This window comes from Ctenopharyngodon idella, chromosome 14 (assembly GCF_019924925.1).
Source record: "Ctenopharyngodon idella isolate HZGC_01 chromosome 14, HZGC01, whole genome shotgun sequence".
NCBI classification, from domain to species: domain Eukaryota; kingdom Metazoa; phylum Chordata; class Actinopteri; order Cypriniformes; family Xenocyprididae; genus Ctenopharyngodon; species Ctenopharyngodon idella.
This window is the reverse complement of record NC_067233.1, coordinates 8,422,955-8,446,930: the sequence shown is the minus strand read 5'-3', so window position 1 is coordinate 8,446,930 and position 23,976 is coordinate 8,422,955. Positions and strand designations below refer to the sequence as shown.

The window sequence follows — 23,976 nt, the reverse complement described above, 5'->3', positions numbered from 1 at the left end:
GTGTATGTGGGCTAGTAGGCCAAAGCGTGTATGAATTTTACTAGAGTACTAAGAATACACCTCTCATTGGACCACAGTTAACTGCATCAGATGTCGTGTGTGTGTGTACCTGAGGAATGGCTCTAGAGCAGCTCCTCCAGGTGTACAGCATGACGGCATACTCATGCCCCTCCTCCAGCATTTCATTCTGAGAGGAAAAACACAGTTTAAAAAAAAGAGGGAAAAGAACAACCGCTAAAGGAACCTCAAACATAAACTGTGAATTCTGTGTAAATGTAGAGTTAATACATTTTATGACCTTATGCTTAGAAACATGGAATTCACCATTATGTAAATCATGTAGTATAACTAGATCTACATTCCCTGAAAGAATTCCCAGCACTTACAAGGCAACAATAAGGGTACGGATAGATGTAAACCCAACAATAGGCATAAAGAGAAAGAGAGAAACCAACACGGCAAAACTAGATTGCTCCATAATAATCATCAGAGCCCTTGTAGTCTAGACAGTTTCGTTGATTAGAGTGGCAACATGCATTCAGTGTAGACTGAGTCTCTAATTATGCTCCACTTTCCATTAATAAATCATGTAACCTGGATTTCTGCCAATCACAATTCAGCAAGTATTACAATTAGGGCTTTGCAAAACTAAGCATGTGCAAAACTGAATAGTTAGTGGGTTTATAGAACAACGATGTACTAAAAATGGAAAAGCTTTTCTTTTGCGTTTTTGAAATGTTTTGCGTACAGAGGACAGCGTTGTCAAAACGATCCCCGTTCACACGGATCTACGAAAACAACTTAAAAACGCTGTATTATTCATGCCAGGCCAGTAGTTGGCGATGTCACTTTGTAAAGAAACACTATGCGCCTATAGACTGAACATGTAAAATGCATGCGCATGAAGTCACCGTTTTCACAAATTCGCATTTTGTACTTTACACAAAAACGTTTAAATGTATGGGCAAAACACACTAAATTTTTTTTTTAGTTTTTTAGTTGAAAACAGTGTCATGTAAATGCCCCCTAAGTGGTTTTGAGGAAGTCTTGCATGATTAGGCTTGTTACAACATCACCTGATCCTGATCAGACTAGTCTGTACTGTTCGATAAAGAAGGAAAGAAAAAAGAAACAGCTGAAAAAAACAACAACAATAAAAAGCACCCTATTTCTAAAATATAAAGGCAGCAATATAAAATATAAGTATTATAAATGTGGAAAATATTCTGTGGAAAATATTTACTTTATTAAGTTGATCCCGTGTCTTTTATTGTTCAATACAATTGTGAATTTGTTTTGGGAGAAAAAAAAAAAATTGTGATTAATCTCAAATTTTCATATTGAGAGTTTATAATGCAGAATGAAATCGCAACAAGGTAAATTTAAAAAAATGTTTTTGTTTGATTTTATAATTTTTTTTCTCTGAACTTTTCCCCATATCCCTAGCACCCCCTTGTGGCCCCTTGGTAGTCATTGGAACCTCTGGACTAGGTGACCTTACTAATCAATCATCTATGAAACATGTGAATGTAGTCTGCACATTAAGCAATTTGATTTAAATGTATAAAAGTGAGAAGAGAATAATATTAGTAAGTATGAGGGTTTGATTTCAATAGGCCTGTATTGTTCACCTTAAAAACACCATATATGCGCTCATAAATCCAAGTTTAGAGATGCCACAGCATTCATCCAGACCTACAACTATACGCTCATTAGAGCTTTAGCAGAAGGTATCTGAAGCAAACAGTACCTCCAGTCCTTGAGGACTTCTCTATTTCTCTGACTAAAATGTACTACTGTTTGACAGTCCAAGCACATCCACGAGCCACTGAGCCGTGTGAGGAAGAGGTGGTTCAATTTCAATTCTATCCAGCACAAACCCCAAACCCCCACAGAAACAAAACAGTACAGAACAATAAGCATAAACAAGGGTGGTTTTGTGAAAAGGTAGTTGTCCTGAGCTCTTCGCCTCTGCTAAAACAGAATTGAAACTGATGGGGTTTTGTTACAGCACAAAACATCTTGCCCAGATTTCACACGCTGACCCTTAAATAGTCGTTACTGTTGCAAATCTGTTAATACTTTTTGAGTTATTCTGAAAAATGGTTGTTCATATTTTAAAACGAGGGAACAAATTATTATATCGTGCACACCATTTACTAAAACGAGAAAATGAATTTTTAATTCGTGGCCACAATATGTCATGTGCGAGGCTCTGTACAATCCAAGTTTAGCATAATGAAATACCTTCTTTTTTAAGTTATTGAAAACCAAGTTCAAATTTAGACTGATTTAACAAACAATTGCACATCAGAACAAAGATGTTGAGAATAGAAAACAGAGTTGTTTTTGTAGTACATTGCACTATAACAATAATTAAGTGGATTCAATAAACGCCAAATTTCTCAAGAAACATTTTCTATTATTATCAATGCTAAAAACAGTTGAACAGCTTAATATTTTTGTGTAAACTGAATTTTTTTCAGGATTCTTCGAAGAATAGAAAGATCAAAAGGACAGCATTTATCTGTAACAGTAATCTTTTGTAACATTATAAATGTGTTTAATTTAACACACCCTTGCTGACTAAAAGTATAAAGTATTACTATCTTTTAAAAAACAAAAAATCTTACTATCCACAAACTTAACAACATAACACAACTTTATTATTGGCCAACACAAAAACTGATTCTGCTCAAGACTGATTTAAATATCGCTGTGACAAAGAAAAGCCTACATTAAATAAACTGAATGACTGTTTCTGCTTCTCAGTGCCTTCTCAGTTCTGATAACGATTTCAGTAAGAAACATAAAGAGCAGCTTTGTTATAATGCAACATCCTTTTGTTATTGCTGCCCTGGTCACATGACCAGCTATCCTAATGTGCTGTTTCACAAAGTGTCCTTCTACTTACCATGCTGGAGTGCACAGTGGCTTGTTCAATGTAGCGGGCAATACCAGTGACAAACGCATTTCTGTCCTCAAAGTTGGTGTCAAAGTTTGCCTAGTAACAGACAGAAGGCCAGAATATTTTACTGTGAACTCTATATCCTACAACAAATATTTAAAATGTATTGGTGTTAAAGGGCTAGTTCACCCAAAAATTAAAATTAGCCCATGATTTACTCAACCTCAAGCCATCCTAGGTGTATATGTCTATCTTCTCTCAGTCAAACACAATTGGAGATGCATTTAAAAATATCCTGGCTCTACCAAGCTTTATAATGATAGTGAACAGGGGGCCCAAATATTATTGGTGAACACAGAAGTGCAGAGGATAGAGCAAAACAAAACACCGGTCACGAATTAGAAGTCTAAAATGAGAAATTTTAAAGACAAATGTAGAAGGATTTCAATATAAGAGAAGAGGAGCTTGAGTTTGTTGCACAGCTTGGTTTGTTTGAACCGAGAGAGGCGTCTAGGATTACGATACTCCTACATCCTGCGTCATTCATCACTTCAGGGGTTACTCAGTCGACTTGCGCAGTATGCGTATGGTGGAAGCTAGTTATTTTAATTTATAAAGTTTTAAATATGGATATTTTTCTTACAAAAACCCATCGCTTCGCTTCAGAAGGCCTTTATTAACCCCCTGGAGCTATGTGGATTACTTTTATGGATTACTTTTATGATGGATGGATGCATTTTTTTGGGCTTCAAAACTGACCCTCCATTCACTACCATTATAAAGCTTGGTAGAGTCAGGATATTTTTGAAATACATCTCCGATTGTGTTTGTCTGAAAGTAGATAATCATATACACCTAGGATGGCTTGAGGGTGAGTAAATCATGGGATAATTTTCATTTTTGGGTGAACTATCCCTTTAATGCATAAGGGCCTGTACCTGGTACATAATGGAGGATGGTGGGGGTTCGATGCATGGCTGCTGGTCTGGGAGGGGAAGCTCCTCCAGCAGGTCCACATTGGACAGCGCATCCTCCAGGGTCACGTGGGTTGTCATGGCGACACAGGTTCACTCACAAAACAGCCCAATCTGAAACAAAAATAGGCCATGAGCTTCAACATCATCAGACAAGGATGATTCAGCACTTCAACTCTATGTTTAAGTGAAATACAGTCTATAAAACACTGGCATTTGAAAAGAGAAATGTCATGACCTTAAAGAAATCTCTCTAGTTAAAGTCTTTCACTCGGTTTCACTGGTGGAATTCAATTATTCTCAAAACACAAGTGCTGCTGTGGCTGCCAGCAAATTTCAAAAGACATCATTAATTACGGCTGCAACAGATTTTGTCAGTAAATTAAATTAATATATAATAAAGGGGTAGGTGATATGACCCAAATCTTCACAATATGAGTAATTTTATTTCATAATAACTATATACATATATATATATTTGTTATTTTTGCTTGAAATGAGGTTATGATAGATACCACAGCAATTTCGATAGTGTAAAAGCTAATACTAGCCTTTACGTTGTCTTAACCTACTATGTTTACAGGAATAAGCCAAGACAGTCATTGTTGTGCTGCTTAGTGTGTTTCAGTTCAATTCACATATTTGTATAGCGCTTTTCACAATACATATTGTTTCAAAGCAGCTTTACAGAAAATGCATGTCAACATTGCAATTTAGAGTAATCTGTAATCAGAGGTGACTGTGTCCAAATGATGTAATTTCAGAAATGTACATATACAAATCACTACAAACAATGTATTAATTTAAGGGAAAAGCACACATTGTGCGCTTGAACAGTTTAAAATCGCTTCAATATTTAAACTGGCATGATGATTCGAATTTTAACAGATTTATCATGTCTACTAGTATATTGCCTACCCCTAATATAATATAATATAATATAATATAATATAATATAATATAATATAGCCCACATATAAAGGTAATTCAAGACATTACAATATTGCATTTTATAGAAGAGTAGAGATGGTGCATCTGTTTTTTCAGAATGTAATACCATGAACAACACATTTCTAAAATGAAGTGTCAAGATAAAAATAGTTAAACTTTTAAAAATGAGTCTCAAGACCTCTGCATTCTCAGGAAGTGTGATTTGGTATTGCCCATATTAGACCAGGGTTTGCTTGACTGCAGCCTGCAAAAATAATGTGCACCGGTTGACTGGCCATAAATCAGTTTTCAGTTTTATTTTGGCCGATCTCTATTTTGGACTTGCACACAAACTGCATTGCAATCACTTCCCAAAATGTAATTCGCATGGAAATATTACAAAGTCTGTAAAGAGGATGCTAACACAGGCCAGAGACATGTCACGCTGAAGACCGACGCAAAGAAGAGAACACAGACGTGCCAGCACAGCAAATACTGTACCAGGCACAGCCATGTGTGCCGCATAAGTCCTGAAAAGAGAAGCCAAGGCATTTTCGATCACCCCCTGGTGGCTGGCTGCAGTACAGGTTATAAACCCTGCCCCTCTCCATGTACAGGTACTTGAATGGTACGAAAGCCAAACTAAAAAAAATCCAATTACACTTCAAATCACTATTGCGCAGACTCAGGCTCTGAACAACGTAATCGCAACGACGGTTGCTGGGATATTTTGGCTTCATTTTTCTACAGTGGAAGGAAGCGGAGATGCTCTGTCCATCTTTTTACAGGTTATGGGTACAGCAAGCTCACCGTTCACAATACTCGAAATATTAGAAGAAAATTATACAAACTGAATTGGGGGTGGGGGTGGATATTTTCTGTCTTCAGAAAAGTTGTGATGGCATTTTCTTATCCTCTACCTCCATATAAAGTAGTGTTTATAAGCACAGCACTGCTTTGTTTACAGCGGTACCCAAAGAAACATAAGCGCCACCTACTGTCAGAGAGTAAATTTATATTTTTATTCAGTCTGTCTGCTGTTTTTGTTTTATGTAGCATAATTTCACAAATCTAAAGTCAGACCACTCTGTTTTTGCTTTAAATCTTGAAATTATACAAATCTAATTCAAATCAAAAACAACTGCTCATGCTACATGTGTGTAGCATCTTTAAATCTTGAAAAAGCAGCAGGGAAACATGGTGTTAGCTTGACCATTAAATATAGCACATGCAGGAAGAGAGATCGCCTGTGGTCACTGTGGTATTAAATATGAAGCCTATATGCAAGAGTACAAGGGTTCTCCAAGTGTGGAAAGTATTTTAACATCAAAAATTTCACACGTCGGCTTTAAACTGCATTTTCAACAGGTCTGGTGGGCGAGACCGATGTTAGTGTCAGGTGGTTGGAGGTCACAGCAGAATCACATGATGAAATAACTGTCTCAGATCTCTCAGAGTAGCTCAGGGTGGAAACAACACTTGAGCCCAGTGCTAAAGGCCACAGAAGAGGCAACATTGTTGGCTGGTTTCATAAACTAAAAGATAGTCATCTAATTTTTTTTTTTATCAAGACTGGTTATGACCAAGTCAGCTACATTAAAGGTAGACTGGTCTAATTTGAATCAGAAAAGTAAGACGGATTACCTCTTGTCTAACTGAGCCTAAGTTTATGCAACTGGCCCCTGGTTTTAACAAGCACAATCTAGTCCAGGCATGTCAAATCGATAAAAGTCATTTTACTACTGAGTCAGTATGTGGTCCAAGCTACAAAGAACATCTTCTAATAAAAAGCCTGTGGTCTATTCTTGTTGGAGTACACATCAATAACAAATGCATGCTGATATGCTCCACAGCAATTTAACAATACGGATTCATCCATTGCTTCTGTAAAAGGGTGGGGTTTCCTGTCAGCATTTATGTATCTCACAATGTCATGCAACTATATGTACAAGAAGATTTTCATTTAGACAACCAAAGCAAATCTTACACAAGTTTGACGCTGCTATTGTGCTTACTTAATTCTGCAAAGCTTGTTCAAGTTCTGCCCTGAAAGAAAAATTAAGCTCCGCTCCAAAACCTAGTGAGCCGATGTCACATAAAATCAGGTCCTTACACAAAATCGGGCCTTCATTAGGACCCCAAGCGATCCCATTAGCTTTAAAAGAAATAATTTTTAATGGGTACTTCCCTGTTGAAAAAAAACAGCATTTGCTGGTTGGGTATGTTTTGAAGCATGGAAGCTGGTTTGAGCTGGTTTATGCTGGTCCTTAGCTGGTCATGAGCTGGTTTAAGATGGTCCTGAGCTGGAGCTAGTTTCTTAGGACCAGCTTAGGACCAGCACTTGACCATCTTAAACCAGCTCATGACCAACTAAGGACCAGCATAAACCCGCTCAAACCAGCTGCAATGCTTCAAAACATACCAAACCAGCATATGCTGTTTTTTTCAACAGGGTTCCTTAGTGCCTGATAATAATCCCTATAAAAATCACAGAATTTTCATGATATATGTCATTTGAACTACATTATAATGACAATTAATGTCTGTTTTAGTTAGCTTAAGTACTAGCACAGCATACAGATAACCAATTAGCTTATACGTAACGTATTGCACTGTATATATATATATATTTTCACATGCCGCATGTATTTACAACAATCTTTAATGCAATTACATAAAATGTCCACATATTTCATTTATGAAAAACATGTAATGATGCTCAATGGTTTGTTTATTATTTATTAGCCATTTATTACGTGAAAGAAATTGCATTGTCAATTTTTTTATGCTCAATATCCCGTCGTAAGCAATTTATATAAATTTTACATTAATGTTGTTGGTGTATACTATAGTTGATGGAGACCTGATTTCGATTGAGTCTTGCGGCATACATAGGCAGCATCCTAGTCATCATAATATCTCATAAGTGTTAATTTGGAACAGTCTACATATGCAGTGCCACATAAATACTTTGCTTGAGAGTATCTAATTGTGTCTGCTTTAGAACAAAAATAAAATTGTGGAAGTACTTTGAGCCCTGGCAGTTTCTGCACATTTTAATCTGTTGAAAAGGATCACGTGAAGTGGCATGAGACATGTTCAGACTGATAACAACCTCAGAGCTGAATCATTGTCATTCAAAAAGGGACTCTTGAAAAAAACATCTATGACACCACCACGTTTCAAGCGGAAGAAGTGATCTGACAGGGAGAGAGCGAAAATGTGGTAGAGAGAGAGAGGTAGAGACTGTGCCTGTGGGAATGGATGCTGAGATACTAGAATAAACTTTCCCGCAATGGCTTATTCTCATTGTACGATGGAATGAACGGTTGACATTCCTATACGTTATGTGAGCATGACGAAATCGGACAACCACTGACATAAACGCATGGGTTCTTTTGGTCCCGACCAAAAAGGGAAATGATACATTTAGTCCTAGAGTTGTTCACACTGTTATTTTTTACACTGACCTAAAGATACAAAGCAAAAAAAGCTTTTATGAGGTTTACTTTGTAAACTTTTTTAACTTTGTTAACTCATTGTATGTCCATACATAAATATTATGGTGCTTTTACAAGCTGAGAACTCACAAAGAGCTTATAAAATGTGCAAAGGAGTCAAAACAGCGCCAGGAATTCCTCTGCTCATCAGAGATCTGCTGCAAGGAGACCACAGTTCTGACGCCTGTACCGAAAAGTAAAGGGCAACATAACTCCTATGACGAGAACAACCAGGTATACTTGAGCATTCTGTCCTTTTAGGACCCATCTTGTGACATCACATCCTGTTTTTTGGTTCGTTTAGATGTTTTTGGTCTGTGTTGTGCTCATATTTCAGTTGAACTGCGCCAGAGTTTGTTTGGAAGCGGAGCGAGGCCCCCTGAAAAGGCAGGGTTCGGATGGCAGCGTTCACACTTTTTCAAACCAAATTCAAAACCACAACAGAGCAATCGCACCAGTTTGTTTTAATCGAACAAAATCTGCCAAGTGTGAACACACCCTGAAATGCTAAAAATATGTGATTGAGGTTATCACTTTTAACATAAGAACGGGACTGAAATCCATGTAATTTCCATTATCTGATCCCAAAGCCCCACATTGTCCACAACAACATTCAAAGGCCCCATGACATTTCTAGTTACTCGTGATTTACTGTACAAAGATTAAGGATAAGCATTTTTAAAAATCTTTTTTTTTTTACTCACATTTTTTACCAGATTTGCAAATATAGAAAATATATATTCATAAAATGTATAAAAATGCCTATGGAGATATTAGATTTTATTCATTCAAATTACTTTTCCAGGTCTGAAAATCCAACCTATAATTCTTCAAATAAAATAAAAAAAAAAACGTTGTTGAGGGGGTGAATTAAAATAATAAATATCTTGATGTTTAATGCTTTTATCTTTATTTTAAATCATTTTATGTCACTTTGAGGCCACCTAGTGAGCCCCCAAGTTGAGAACCATTGGTCAAGTCACATAAATAAGGACCAGACATCACATAGGTTACATAAGAGCATCCACCCCTGAAAGAGTGTCACATTTGGGTCACACCACTCAGTGCGACATTATATTCCCGCCTTCTCTGCAAGCCTTGAGCTACAATTACTAGACAGGCAGGCAGGACATGTAATTGATGGCTGACTGGAAGAATCTCCCTTATGTACAGACGGGACACACTGAGACAACCCATCTGCATACTCTGCCTGGACTGGTCATGATTGCATCATTCAGTCGTAATTTCCTGAGATTAAAAAAATGAGTCAAATGCGGTTGATGATGTAGTTAGGCATGCATCATTTCTGTCAGCAGGTGAAGTGACTCATTATGATGAGTGCTGTACACCATATATATTAACACTGAATACATTTGCAAACAAAAACCATGAGAATGTTTTTTCCGTTAGTATTCAGGAAACTAGTGGTTCCTTGTTCCATTAAAAGGCACATGTGCATAATATACAATGTGTAAGTGATATACATGAGGTGGTTCAACATGTCCTAATGCACAACACAGGATTTTGCAGGATGTTACACAGTAACACAAGTCGGCATGAAATGAAAATGCGTACTTTTTGTTATCTTATTGTTAATGAATTATCAGTGCATGTTTTATTTTTTAGCTCATAACTCCACCTTGCACTGAAACCACAGACTTTTCTCTGGTAATATATGCTGGACTTCTCCAAAAAATGTCTACTTAAACCCTATCCCTTTCTAAAAATCGACTGCAAGCTCACAGTCAGATCAGCCTCTATCCAATCAACAACAAATGAACAGAAAGAACAAAAGAAGCATTTTTCTCTAATTCGTTTCATTCGGTTATGTCACAATACAGAAGAGTTTTTATTTTTATTTTTTTGCTATTTCCGTTTCATTGCGACTTCAAGATATCGACAAAAAATTATAGATTTTACACAGCTCTCTTGGGAATACTGGATTAGTTATCAAATTTATTTGTACAACGACAGCTAAACTGATTTGACAGTTGACCATGGCAATACTGATGCTACATTCACATCTCTCGTATCACTCCGCGGTCTAGCGCAGCGCCCTCTTGCGACTCAAAATGGTCATTACCAAGTCAGACTGAGGTAAAAATGGCCTTGGAAGACTTCAGTTTTAATTGTATTCAAATAAAACTTTAATGGATAGCTAGAAGCTCTGATATCTTAAAAGAACGCCAATGAAAATATCACTCGGAAAAACAACAAACCGGTAAAAGATATGTAAACAGCAGGGTGAGAGAGAAAGTGATCATTGTAGCTGCATATGTTGCCTACATGGAAAAATTAACTTAGATGTCTGATTAATGTATAAAGTAATTATTATAATACTGTTGCACTGTTCGGCAGTGCTCCTTGACCAATTGTAGTCTACGCTGTAATGGACTATTTTTCTTAGCGGAAGGTTAAAACTAATATAACACAATTATATTAGTATTTCATGCCCATGTGTTTTTTTATTTCATAACTAGCAGTGTACTAAGCATGATAATGTACAATAAGCTGGTCATTACCAAACAACATCGTTTATTTTGTCCGGAAAGCTGTAAATTATCACTAATAAATTACATTACAGATTAGTCATGTTCACTAAACCTCATTTTACAGCATAAAAACTCAAAATATGTGGCCTTAATCATAACATAAGCAAAAACCATCCACGCATTTAAAGGAAAAAACTACAATCAGTCATTTAATGTGTCATACATCGCGATTCTTAATCATCAAAGGCGTCAAAATAACGGTTCGGTTGGCTATATCCTAGCAACAGCCCCCAGTCACCGGACACCAGCAGCACGCTCGACAGCTCGCGGAAAGAATGGATAAAAACACCCTAAAATGTGCTTATGATGGAATGAAACTCCACTCACAGTTAAGAGATCTGATTATCCACTAATGTAAACAAATGAAGATAAAGCACGTTAAAACACATATGAGATGTGTGAGATACGTGCGCGCACTCCCTCACCCCACCCATCTAGCGGAGAGATGCTATCAGCACCTCCATCATAATAAACCATATTCACCAAATTAGTGTAAAACGCCCCCAAACGCATAAATAATAGATGCTGTCTTGAAAAAACACACAAGCCAAGTCGTTTTCGCTATGAAAATATGACTGAGCATCATGCTCGGAAATAACGTTACAGGCGCAGGTTGGTGTCATCATCTCTCGCGCTCCGTCGAGCGAACGCTCTCATCTCTGTATTTCATTAAAATAATCACATGTACATACCTGCTAATTGCATGTCCGCTCTTAAACTAACGGGCGGTCAGTGCAAAGCGGGGAGAAACAGTGTGAAATAGCGTTTGCTCGGTGTAGTAGAACTGATGCTGTGGGCTCGGTCTCTATCCGCTAATCCACCCCACACAAAGAGCAGAAAATGGCTGCAAGTGCATGCTCTTAAAGAGACAGGCACCCATTTAAAACAGCATCTCTGGTGTGAGTCATCAGTTTACATACTCGATTTTTAGAATTCTTCGATTTAGGTAGGCCTGTTCATTTTAGTATGATCATGAATAAACATGGCAAGACAAGTGTAAATTCTAGATCATTTTCTACAAGCATGGTCATAAATTTGAATTGACTGCTACTTCTGACCCACTTAGCACTGTCACTGTGGTCGATTTATATTATGTCATGAACAATGTTTATAGATTTAAGTTTATAGGATTATAAAGAGCCGAAAAATATAGAACTGTAACATAAATATACTTACATGAATACATTTTAAGTAAATAACTCGTCCCAGGCTCTGTGATGAGGGGGCCCCACTAAGGTCCTTTACGGGGGGTTTTCAAACTGGGGTTCGTGGACTCAGGGGGCCGCAAGGGAGTGCTAGGGGCCCATGGTAAAGTATAGAGCAGTGTTTCTCAACCAGAGGGCCAGGGCCCACTAGAGCCTGAGCAAATAACAAAATACATTTCTGGTTACTGTAATTCGTTTTATACATTAGATTAACCAACAGCAAACATATTAAATCAATATATTAATAAAAAAGTTGGAAAACAAGCAGCTTTGTCATAATCACAGCAGAAGTATCAGAAATATCTTAGCAAATATGGAGGGGGGCCTTTTAATATTGTGTTGGACTTGGACAACAGGGAGCCTGCGAATCAAAAAGGATGAGAACCACTGGTTTAGAGAAATACTGTGTAAAAAATGTCAAAATAATTCAATAATGATCATAAAGATTAAAATGAATAAATGAATAAAACATAGATTAAAATAAATAAGTAAATAAAAATAAATAGTAAATAAATAAATCATACATTTAATAGTACGGTATATGAGTATAAAAACAACATAATATAAACTATTTAATAATATTATTAATATTTTCCAAATAATATTTAAGACATATTTCTAATATTAATTTTTTATACAAGAAACTTGATGCTTTCCAAATTTTAGGATCGCAAAAGGATGATAATTTGGGGTCCGTGTCATCTCAAATATTGAAAACCCTTGCTCTACGGTAAAGTCTACGTACTGGACTCAGGGAAGAGTGAGTCCTGAGCCCAGGCCTTGTGAATTTTAGAGACAACCTTTTATGATTGCATTTGTTTCATTAAAAAAAAGAAGAAGAAAAAAGAAAGACTTCATTATGGCCCCAGGCTGCATATATTGTGAACATTGGCATGCTGCAGTGTTTCTATTCAGTGCCGTTGTCACAGTAACCAGTGAAGGCATTTGTGACACTATGGACCAATCAGCAGGAACAGCAGGTCTGCATCATGTGCTTATACGTGTATGCCAGTTAGAATAAACAGTCTGTAGTTTAATATAACTTGAGAATATGACTTTTAATATAATCCAATTTCATGAACACTTCAGCTCAAATAGAGTATTGTAACATTTACTTAATTTAGGAAATTGTGAGTTTATTGTGAAAAAATTGTGAAAATGACCTTATGCAAACAAAGGAAAGCACCAATGACAGAATCAGTACAAATATGTAAATGTGACGTTTTGTTAAATATGCAGGAATAAACTAATAATAAGCATTTTTACTGGTGGTTGAAAAAACATGGCTCATGTGTGCCTCCTAAAGGACAGAATTGTGTTTGCAGAAATCATGCATGTATATAAACACAGGAAATATGCCATTCAGTGATAGAATGTGAAATGAATTATGAAAATAAGAAATCTGTGAAATAAATAAAATATACAAATAAATACAATATGTGATTTGTACAATATACAGTATTTTCATTTACAGGGATAATTCACCCCCCAAAAATAAATTGTCATTATTTACTCGCCCTAATGCCATTCCAAACCTGTTGAACACTAAAGAATTTTTTTTTGAAGCAGCTTGTTTCCCTATAACAACAGTTCATAATCTGTCAAGCTGCAGCAGAAAGCACATCATTTTCAGTTATTAATGATTTAAATTTTAGTCTTTTCCTCACACAAAGATATCATATTGCTTCAGAACTCCCAAAAGTCATATACACCATGTCTATGTTCCTTTTATAGTGCCTTTTTTCAATATGATTGACCAAAGATTCTTCAGAATTAAGCATTATATATATATATATTATATATATATATATATATATATATATATATATATATATATAAACTGTTTACAGGTTTGAAATGAAACAAGGGTGATTAAAATCACAAAATGTTAATTTTTGAGTGAACTGTCACTTTAATTCAACGGGAAAGGTGTGATCAGGATCAAGGTTCTTGATCAAGGCAGGCCAGTTCATGCAGGAGCAGAGCAAACGAGGGGCGATCGTCAGGTTTCTGTAAAACAAACATTGTTGTGTTTATGTTGCTGTGGCAATAATGGCAAATAACTGAATAAACAGATCCAGACACATAAATATCACAATATCACAAAAGAAAAAGCTGATATCACAAAAGAAACACAATAAGAATGTTTATATCAACTGTGTGTAAAAATACCCTATATAATACACATTTAAAACTGTGAAAAAAAAAAAAAAGTTAAAGCAAAAATGGGAATATGACTAACTTCCCCAGAGGGCCCTATTCATGAGAACAGGATTTCTCAAGAAATGGGGCATGACATAATATTTTATTAATATTCAAAAAGTTCAAGGATAGTTTGTTGAGATCATTTGCTATACTGGCAAGCTTACTGCTGTTTGTGGTGGACTCACCTCTTTCCAGCTCCACTGCATTAACTCATACACACTCTTTGGACAGAGGCGGGGTTTCAGGAGCCGTAGTCCTGCATTTAGGGCCTCCACTACTTCTGCATTACTACGGTTGTCATAGGGCACACGTCCCTCACTGTACACCTCCCACATGAGAACACCTACAAAGGGAACATCATTGAATATTTAGATAATCTAAAATATGTGAATAATGGTGGGTGATTCATTTAAAATTTAAAAGTCTTTTGCAACTACCTGATTTTTTTTTCTGTTAAACATTGTTTTAGTGGATCAGTATGGACTCACCAAATGACCACACATCTGATTTGCTGCTGTACTTCCCGAATTTGATCACCTCTGGAGAAGACCACCTGACTGGAAATTTGGACCCAAAAGAACTGGTGTATTGGTCATCTAGGACAAACCTGCAGATACAGGTGGGAATGTTCCATTACACTGGAGTCTTATAAGGTAATGACATGGGTCTTTGAAATATTGAGGCACAGCTACTCACCTTGTCATTCCAAAATCTGCTATCTTCACCACATTATCTTCAGAAACCAAACAGTTCCTTGCAGCCTGTTAAAAAAAGCAAGATTTTGGAACCAATGCACATAAGTTTGTCTCAATAATGCAAGAAATTGACTCATTAAAGGATTAGTTCACATCAGAATTCAAATTTCCTGATAATTTTCTCACCCTCATGTCATCCAAGATGTTTATGTCTTTTTATCTTCAGTTGAAAAGAAATTGATGTTTTTGAGGAAAACATTCCAGGATTTTTCTCCATATAGTGGACTTCAACAGTTACCAATGGGTTGAAGGTTCAAATTGCAGTTTCAGTGCAGCTTCAAAGGGCTCTACACGATCTCAGATGAGGAATAAGGGTCTCATCTAGCTAAACGATTGGTCATTTTCTAAAAAAATAAAAATATATATACTTTTTAACCACAAATGCTCATCTAGCGCACTAGTTCTGCGATGTGCCACGCATTACGTAATCACGTTGGAAGGTCACGCGTGACGTAGGCGGAAGTACTGAGCAAGTGTTTACAAAGCGAACATGCAAAGACAAAGTCAAACAGCCTTTACAAAAAAAAGGTAAAACAACAATGTTGGACTATTTTGATGTTGGAGGAGAAAATGAGATGGTGTTTTTTGCCCTACTGTGGTACTTCTGTCTACATCACACGTGACCTTTCCAACATGATTACGTAATGCGTAACACATCGCAGAGCAGTGCAAGACGAGCATTTGCAGTTAAAAAGTATATACATTTTTATTTTTTTTAGAAAATGACCAATTGTTTCGCTAGATGAGACCCTTATTCCTCATCTGGGATCGTGTAGAGCCCTTCGAAGCTGCATTGAAACTGCAATTTGGACCTTCAACCCGTTGGTAACTGTTGAAGTCCACTATATGGAGAAAAATCCTGGAATGTTTTCCTTAAAAACCATAATTTCTTTTTGACTGAAGAAAGAAAGTCATCCAAGATGTTTTTGTCATGCGGGTGAGTAAATTATCAGGAAATTTGAATTCTGAAGTGAAATAATCCTTTAAAGACCCTGTTTATACCTACCAAGTCTCTGTGGATGAAGTTGGAGCTCTCCAGGTAGGCCATCCCCTCACTTACATCCAAACACATCTCCAGCAAGGTCTCCTGGGAAAGACTGCCTTTTTTGGCACGTAAGAAGTCTGTTAGGCAGCCATTCTCCATGAATTCAAATATCAGATAGATGGGTGAGCGCTGAGTGACCACACCATACAACTGGACCAGTTTATCGTGGGAAAGTTTCCTGTGGAGGCAGACAATGAGGGAGCAATAAATTCATGAAATTTTCTCATGCTACGCTTCGGATCCATACATAGTCATGTCCTTTGAAACATACAGCATGAGTTACTCACATCATAACTTGTGCTTCCTCTTTAAATTCTTCCTCTGACATGAAACCCTCACGGACGGATTTAACTGCCACCTGCCGGTCATGCCAGCTTCCCTTCCAGACCAAACCAAACTGCCCACTGCCCAGTTCCTCACTTAGTATCAGTTCATCAGGGTGAATCTCCCATTTATCTGTAAAAACAGGTTATGATATATTATATATATACATAAATATACACAAACACTACATTTCAAAGTTTGGGGTCGGTAAGATGTTTTTTAAAGACGTCTCTTATACATTGATCAATAATACAGTAAAAACATTAATATTGTGAAATATTATTAGAATGTAAAATAACTGTTTTATAATTTAACACATTTTAAACTGTAATATATTCCTTTGATGACAAAGCTGAATTTTCAGCATCATTACTTCAGTCTTCAGTGTCACATGATCCTTCAGAAATCATTCTAATATGCTGATTTGGTGCTCAAGAAACATTTCTTAATTATTATGATCAATGCTGAAAACAGTTGTGCTGCTTAATATTTTTGTGGAAAGCGTGCTACATTTTTTTCAGGATTCTTTGGTGAATAGGAAGTTCAAAGGAACAGCATTTATTTGAAATAGAAATATTTTATAACATATTATAAATATCTTTGCTGTCATTTTTTAATCAATTTAATGCGTCCTGCTGAATAAAAGTGATTAATTTCTTTATTCAAAATATTGTACTGGTATATGTACACTGTATTCAAATTATGAAATTTAAGTGAATTTTACTTGACAGCTGAAATTTTACCTGAAGACAACTCCTTGATCCTTGAAGAGTTTGGAACGTTTTTAGATACACAATGCCTCAATCTTGTTATCAAACCTGCCACAAAAACAAGCATAGGAGAAAGAGAAGGTACTTATGCAATTTTTTTCAGCTTAATGATAGAATTAACATTCACATTACAGTTTTTTACAATTGCTAACAAGCGTTTACCAATACTTAAAGTACTTTTTCTAAACTCACAGGAACACACCTACATCACACAATTGGCCAAATAGTGGCCAAGCCAATACAATACACAGCAAACCTGACTCAAAATTGAATCATTCTGTCAAAACACTAGCACTTGTTTTCTATTCAACATGAACATATAGTCAATCATAGAGCTTAGACTGTCAAAATGCTAACAATTGATAGCATTATGAAATTGCATTACTTGTCATGTTTCAGTTCTAACTGCAGACAATATAAAATCAATTATTTTTATAATTCAGTTTCCTTTTACTGTAAGCCATTATACATTTTGGTTGAGTGTTGAATGTGTGCATTCTTGGCAACATATCTAAAGGCATCCTTTATAGAATGTACAGTAGAAAAAAATAGAAAGTAAAAGAATTGCTCAGCCACTGGTCAAATGGGTCCCCTATAAAGAGCTTCAGTTGCCCCCTTGGTTGAAATTGCTTTCTGGGGGTGGGGTGTTGATGGTGCCCCCTTAGTCGCCCCAGAATATGCGCAGACCGCATATTCTGTGTATATGGAACGGTGGTACTGGAATCATTGTAGTAAAAGCTTTACATAAAGCTTTGATCAACAACAAATCCAACATACATGGCCTTTGGTTACTATGGAAGCTTTTTTCCCCATCATTTTTTTCCAGAATAAAAAAGTAAAAGGTAATTGTGATTTTTTATCTCACAATTCTGAGCAAGCAATTGAAAAAAAACTTTAAGATCTAAAACTTTATCAGTTGATTGTGGTGCAACTTTCAGATTTGAAAAGACTTTCGGTTTTTGAAAACAGCGCCTCTTACAAGAAACATAGCCTATCATGTAATGAACGCTATTCAACATAATGACATGAGGTTTAGGAGCAATTGAAGTATTTTTCTTAACTTACCTGCCGGATTGTGTTGGTGATAGCGGATGAGCTCTGGAATGCTTGAGAACAGGTATTTCTCAGCTAGGAAATACATGACTTTTTCACCTTCTTTCTGTACTTTGATCTGGTAGTGCTTAACTAGGGGATACTTCTCTCCATTAGACCTGCAGTGACATTCATCAAAAAACGTTAGAACACCAATTTAAGATCAAATATTGATATTGTAAGTAACATTCATTTCATTGCAAAGTGTTTACCCTGAAACTCTGGAAAATATTGACACGGTGTATACACCTGGATGTTTAGAGTCACGAACCATGAAACCCCCATCCTTGTTCTGTAAATGCAACTTATAATGTTAACCATAAATTCATATTCATGTCAATAGTGACCAATATGAATACCATAAATGAGAACGTATACATAGAAATATAATTGTTGTTTTATTATGACAAAGTGGTATAGATAAATGTGTCCATGTATGTGTTGTACTGATGCTCTGTGGCAGAGGGACAGTTAGTCCCTAGTTAACACTAGTTACTGATAATAATTAGGACATACATGAACTTGTTCAACCCTCACATGTTCTGCATGTCTGAATCTCCTCTCATATTTAAAACATAACAAATAAGATCATCATGACAGGAAACACAGCAGCCACATTCTGGTTTAAGGGCTGTAGATTTCTGTTTGAACTCTGCACGCTTTTGCCTGCACCTTCTGCAGATGTTGCTCTTGCACGTTTGCAAATACCCCCAACTTTCTGCAATGCCCAAAAAACTGTGAAAATGTACTGAAGTGATGTGCAGATTTTGACTAAGTGTTTAACAAAGTTAAAGCTTACTGTTATCTGACTTCATGGAAACATCAACCCTCTGGTGCTCTTCACATGGCGGTCAAAAATGACAGGATTTTTTTATTTCAATGAAATTAATGTACTATATTTTAGTTTGATAATTTTTTTTATTTAGTATTTTTTATTTTTAGGGGATTTTTTATGGTTATTCATTTTTTGAGCATAGACCTGAAAATTTCCAACTTAAACTTCTTCTAAATCTTGAATTCTTGGAAAAAAGTTTAAAAAAAAGTTAGAATTTTATCTTAATTGTTATGAAAAATACTATTTTCAATTTTTATATGAAATATATATTTTCCAAAACACGTTTTACTCTAAAACTGCAAGAAAATAAATCTAAAGAAGTTAAAGGTGCAGTATGTTGGATTTATGTCCGCTAGAGGTCGCTAGAGGCCTATTCAAAACAAAGGCGTAGCTTAATGACGCCAAGTTTGAGCGCGGAATCTTGGGACATGTGGTCTTCACCTGAACGGACGATGCCAAAGAATAGGGATAGGACTCGGGAAGAAATCATGTTCATGGATGCGATTATTAACGTTATCGTAGTATGAAGCAGAGCAGGACCGAGTGTTGTGGGAGCTGAACGAGGCCGCTGGAGCGATTGCGCAACACACGCCGCGAGCAGCGGAACTTTTATTATGCCACAGTCGCCGGCGCCGCTTCCGCTTTTCCGGTCATGAGTATGAGGTAACACAGCTCTGTTTATCATATTAGATACATTTGAGTGTGTTGAAAATGATGTTATAACGTTACTTTGTGCGTTTGCTCGGTGGCTGCTGTGAGACACTTGTTTGAGACAAACTGCAGTAAGCTAGATTGATTTTAGAATATCATATTAAATACTGGATTGCTTGTGTTGATAAATGGTATGCAATTCATTTTAAAACGTATTGTATGATGGAGAAAATTTTGTATTACTGTTACTAAAAATAAAGCTGCATCTGATTATGCTATGTTAGCTACTTGACAAAATAGTGTTTTTCTCTGAGGCATGGTAAAGCATGGTACTTTCAAAAAATCAAGAAAATTAGATTTAAACAATAAGACTAAACATGTTGAGCTATATAACAATAATTAGTTTTCTGTCTATAAATATATCAAAACAGTTGTTCCCTTGTCTATTAAAATGTGTAATATATTAAAGCGTCTTTGGTGTTTCCATGGTTTCTACAAAATAAAACTGGAAAACTGAGGCAGACCAAGTGTTAACGTGGGTATGACGCAATTGACAGGCGACTCCTCACACGTCCCGGAGCCTTGGTTAAAATTGCAATTTTCTCACGATTTACAAATAGTTAGAAACATTTGGGATATTGTAAGTACTCAAGTGAACAAAATGTTTAACACTGGCCTAGTGTTTTTTGGATATTTTACTGCAAAAATCTTACATATTGCACCTTTAAGTTCCAAATTTGAGCTTGATATCTGAAAAAATGAGCTTTCAGTAAGATTTTGTTTGGGCGCAGTACCAAAAGTTTCCACTAGATTAAATTTGTTTCCCATTCATTTCCAGTGCAGTCATTTTTGACCACAAGGAGTAGTGACTATTTTTTTTAAAGTGTGACCTTTTCAAATCATGTCCATGACCACCAGAGCGTTAAGTGATATTATAAACATAATTTGACTGTTGTTGGTTGCCTTACCTCTCTCATGAGTAACTCCTCTGCCTCTGTCCGAGTTACGTCCTTATTGTACCATCTGTAAAACCACAAAGCATTACTGTGTGCTTAATCAAGCTTTGATTATGATCTTAGACCTTTTATCAAATTTTATACTTAAAGTTTTATTCTGTAACATACAGAACTTACTCAAATTTCTCAATGTTGTTTGATATTTTTTCTGAAATATATATGCACGGCACAGAACCAACATTTCTGTAACAGGGAGAGAAAAGAGCACAAAAATTTTACTTGTAAAAGAATTAAAAACCTTACATTTCCTTCCCTAGTTTTAATTTAAAAACATTGTTTTCCTCACAATTCTGTCCTTCTTGACTGGATTTGCCCCCTTTTTTTTAGTTTATAGGTGATGACTTATAGGTTTATGAGTGTTTTGGTATTATGGCAACATCATGAGGTATTGCTATAAAAAAATTACTCACAGTTTTCCTGCAAGGACTCATTGTCATTGTTTCATGCTAAGTATCAAGGTTCCTTGTTCCTTTTCAAATGCAAAGAATCGCACGGGGGTCTTGTCGCTTACAATTTATAGTCCTGTGAGTTAGTTAAATCCTAAATAAAGCTGCTCAAATTAATTAACTGCTGAATATCATGTAAATAATACTACACTGTGTAAAATTATTTTCCTGATTTGTTATCACTGCATTTTTTCTTTCGTCAAATCAACTTAGATAATTCATGTAGTTAAGATAACATAATATTTTGAGTTTCTGTTGATTAAACCAATCGCATTCATTGTATTAACTCAAATTTTTAATTTCAATGAACTCAAAATTAAGGCAACCAGGTAACTTTAAGTTAAACCAACAATTCTTTTTTTACAGTGTATTTCATCATACATTGGGAATAATGCTATGTAAATTACGCAATAATACATTATTTTAAATACCCTATTGTAAATGTTCAAACCTTTTTTTTTTTGTATAGGAACTGATCTTGAATGCGGAACTGGTTATCTATCTATTTATCTCATGAGTTTTTGTGCCTTATATTCATGACGGCGAGTGCAAAGGGTGTGGCACTTTCTTTAATGATCTCGTTTGGCAAAGTAAAAAACATTAATTTATATGTTTTTGTAATGTGTCAAACTTCTGACTTGACAGTGAAGGAATTCTTTTACAAGGCATTTTGCTAAATCTAACTTACGAGACTGCAAAAACCGTTTTAGATATTTACCCATCTTTGTCCCTCACAGTCCACCAGTTCGGTTCACTACAGTCTACGATAAAATACTCTTCATCTTTATGTAGAGGAAGGTCTGTATCTTCTACAGGGCTGAAATTCCTCAAAGCCACAACAATCCTGTCCTCTGGATCTGAAGATCGTCTCTAGAGGATAAATACAGACAGCTCAATTTACATCATCTCATCCAAACACTCTCCTGAAGCATTTGAACAGCAAAAATAACAGAAACATTTTAATAATCGCAAACATTTAAAGCAAATTTAAAAATTTTAACCTAAAGATAAATAAAACATATTGGCCTGGTTTCACAGACAGGGTTTAGAGTATAGCTTTTTAAAACATGCCTTAAAAAAAGCATTACTGATGTACATCTTGAGACAAAATGCCAGTGCAAGTTGTTTTCAGTTATAACAGCTCAAATATGCAATTTAGTCTGGGACGAGGCTTAAACCTTGTCTGTGAAACCGGGCAATTAAGTGTAAAATGTGCCACACATAAGCATGCAAATCAGGAACAGAAAACAGAGATTGAATGACAAACCATTGGATCTGGAGTTGGAGGAAGAGGTTTGGCTGTGGGATGAAATGAAACAACTATGAAAACTATGGTCATACTCCACATTATAATTACTGCATTCGTATATGGTGGAGTGACAGTTAAGTGATGTGATTTAAACTGAGCATCTGTTGTATATACTGCAAAACATAAATGAGTTTGCACCTCCATTGGGATAGTATTCACTGCATCCCGCTGCCAGCTTCTCTGTCTGAAGACAACATCTCCATTTCCCTTCTACCCAGAAGTCAGGATGGTACTTCAGAAACAAGTTGTTATTTTGCGTCGCTTCATAGGTTGAAGAAATAACATAAAATACAAAAGATAAAGTGCATTGACTTGTGTTTTAAATGTGTACACAAAAATATTTCACTCTACATTGAAAACAATTCCTTTTTCTAGGATGTGTATCACTTTCTGTAACAGCTGCTTACCTTCTTTCAGAGCTTTGACCCATTTTAACCTGCAATCGTTGTCTGGAGCAAACACATACAGATAGTAGCTGTCATGGGCAATCTGTGAACAAACATTAACAAACGAATAAACAAATAAACCTTTAAGTAATGTAAAGCAAAATGTTCATTTTAGACTTCTATGAAAAACACACAAATATTTACAGGCACTGTCTTCTATATGAGCTGCTTCGCTCCGACAAAGACATTATAAGCAACAATCCACTTAGTTCTCACCTGGAAAGGGTACTTGTAATCACAGGGAATGGGAACATCACTGCGTACAATCTCCACACACTTGATATGAGACAGTTCGATGCAGCCTTTTTGAGTTGCCTTTTTCTAAGGTGATGTTAAAACAAATGAAATGTTACTCTGTTGTCAGTTCATCACAGACATTTTCTTACTTTTTCACTTTTTTTAAAAATGAGTTAATTTTTATATTTGCAAATATAAGTCTCCAGAAGGTGTGAATACATACCCCAGGACGATGTTCAAAGTATGTAAGATCCTGTGTGTTTAACACGAAAATCCTCTCTTTGTAATTGCATGGTGAAGTTCTTCTCTTTTGTTGTGATTTCTTGAACAGTGTTTCCTTTAGGATGACCCTTGGGTACATGGTGAAATTCGGATATTTAACTACCACATGGAAGGTTGACTCATGGCAAATGATGTGTGCCAATCCCTGTTATACACTAGTAGAGCTTATACGAGATCATATGATGTAGAGCATAGGTTTCCGGAGTCGATACTAGGTAAACCACTTCCTGAGGTAGACTGCACAAGACAAACTCAAGCAATTACATGCATGCACACAGACACACACACAGACAGACACACAGACAGACACACACACACACACACACACACAGACACACACACTATCTGGTTCACTATCCTTGTAGGGACTCTCCATAGACGTAATGGTTTTTATACTGTACAAACTGTATATTCTATCCCCCTACACTAACCATACCCCTAAACCTACCCATCACAGAAAACTTTCGGAATTTTTACATTTTCAAAAAACAAAA

The 23,976-nt window shown here is 36.1% G+C and overlaps 2 protein-coding genes across 3 annotated transcripts in view; both read right to left on the bottom strand.

Annotated features, from left to right (window-relative positions):
- cyfip2 (cytoplasmic FMR1 interacting protein 2) overlaps positions 1–11,724 on the bottom strand; it is a 28,443-nt gene extending 16,719 nt beyond the window's left edge. For both annotated transcript variants that reach the window (XM_051860098.1, XM_051860099.1), the window contains exons 1-4: positions 11,557–11,724; positions 3,847–3,996; positions 2,915–3,004; positions 110–187 (exon numbers count right to left, since the gene is read on the bottom strand). In XM_051860098.1, the coding sequence (XP_051716058.1) occupies positions 110–187; positions 2,915–3,004; positions 3,847–3,963 (285 nt within the window). In that variant the 5' untranslated portion in view covers positions 3,964–3,996; positions 11,557–11,724. The remainder of the gene's footprint in view (positions 1–109; positions 188–2,914; positions 3,005–3,846; positions 3,997–11,556) is intronic.
- Positions 11,725–13,108: 1,384 nt separating this feature from the next.
- On the bottom strand, positions 13,109–23,649 carry itk (IL2 inducible T cell kinase). Its single transcript, XM_051860679.1, has 17 exons — positions 23,424–23,649; positions 23,180–23,284; positions 22,925–23,006; positions 22,656–22,778; positions 22,476–22,507; positions 21,927–22,078; positions 20,880–20,945; positions 20,715–20,769; positions 18,473–18,552; positions 18,234–18,379; positions 17,142–17,216; positions 16,362–16,530; positions 16,036–16,252; positions 14,971–15,035; positions 14,763–14,881; positions 14,460–14,617; positions 13,109–14,079 (listed from the first exon to the last, which is right to left on the bottom strand). The coding sequence occupies exons 1-17, from the start codon at positions 23,559–23,561 to the stop codon at positions 14,011–14,013; spliced, it is 1,851 nt and encodes a 616-aa protein (XP_051716639.1). The 5' UTR covers positions 23,562–23,649; the 3' UTR covers positions 13,109–14,010.
- Between the last annotated feature and the right edge of the window lie 327 nt (positions 23,650–23,976).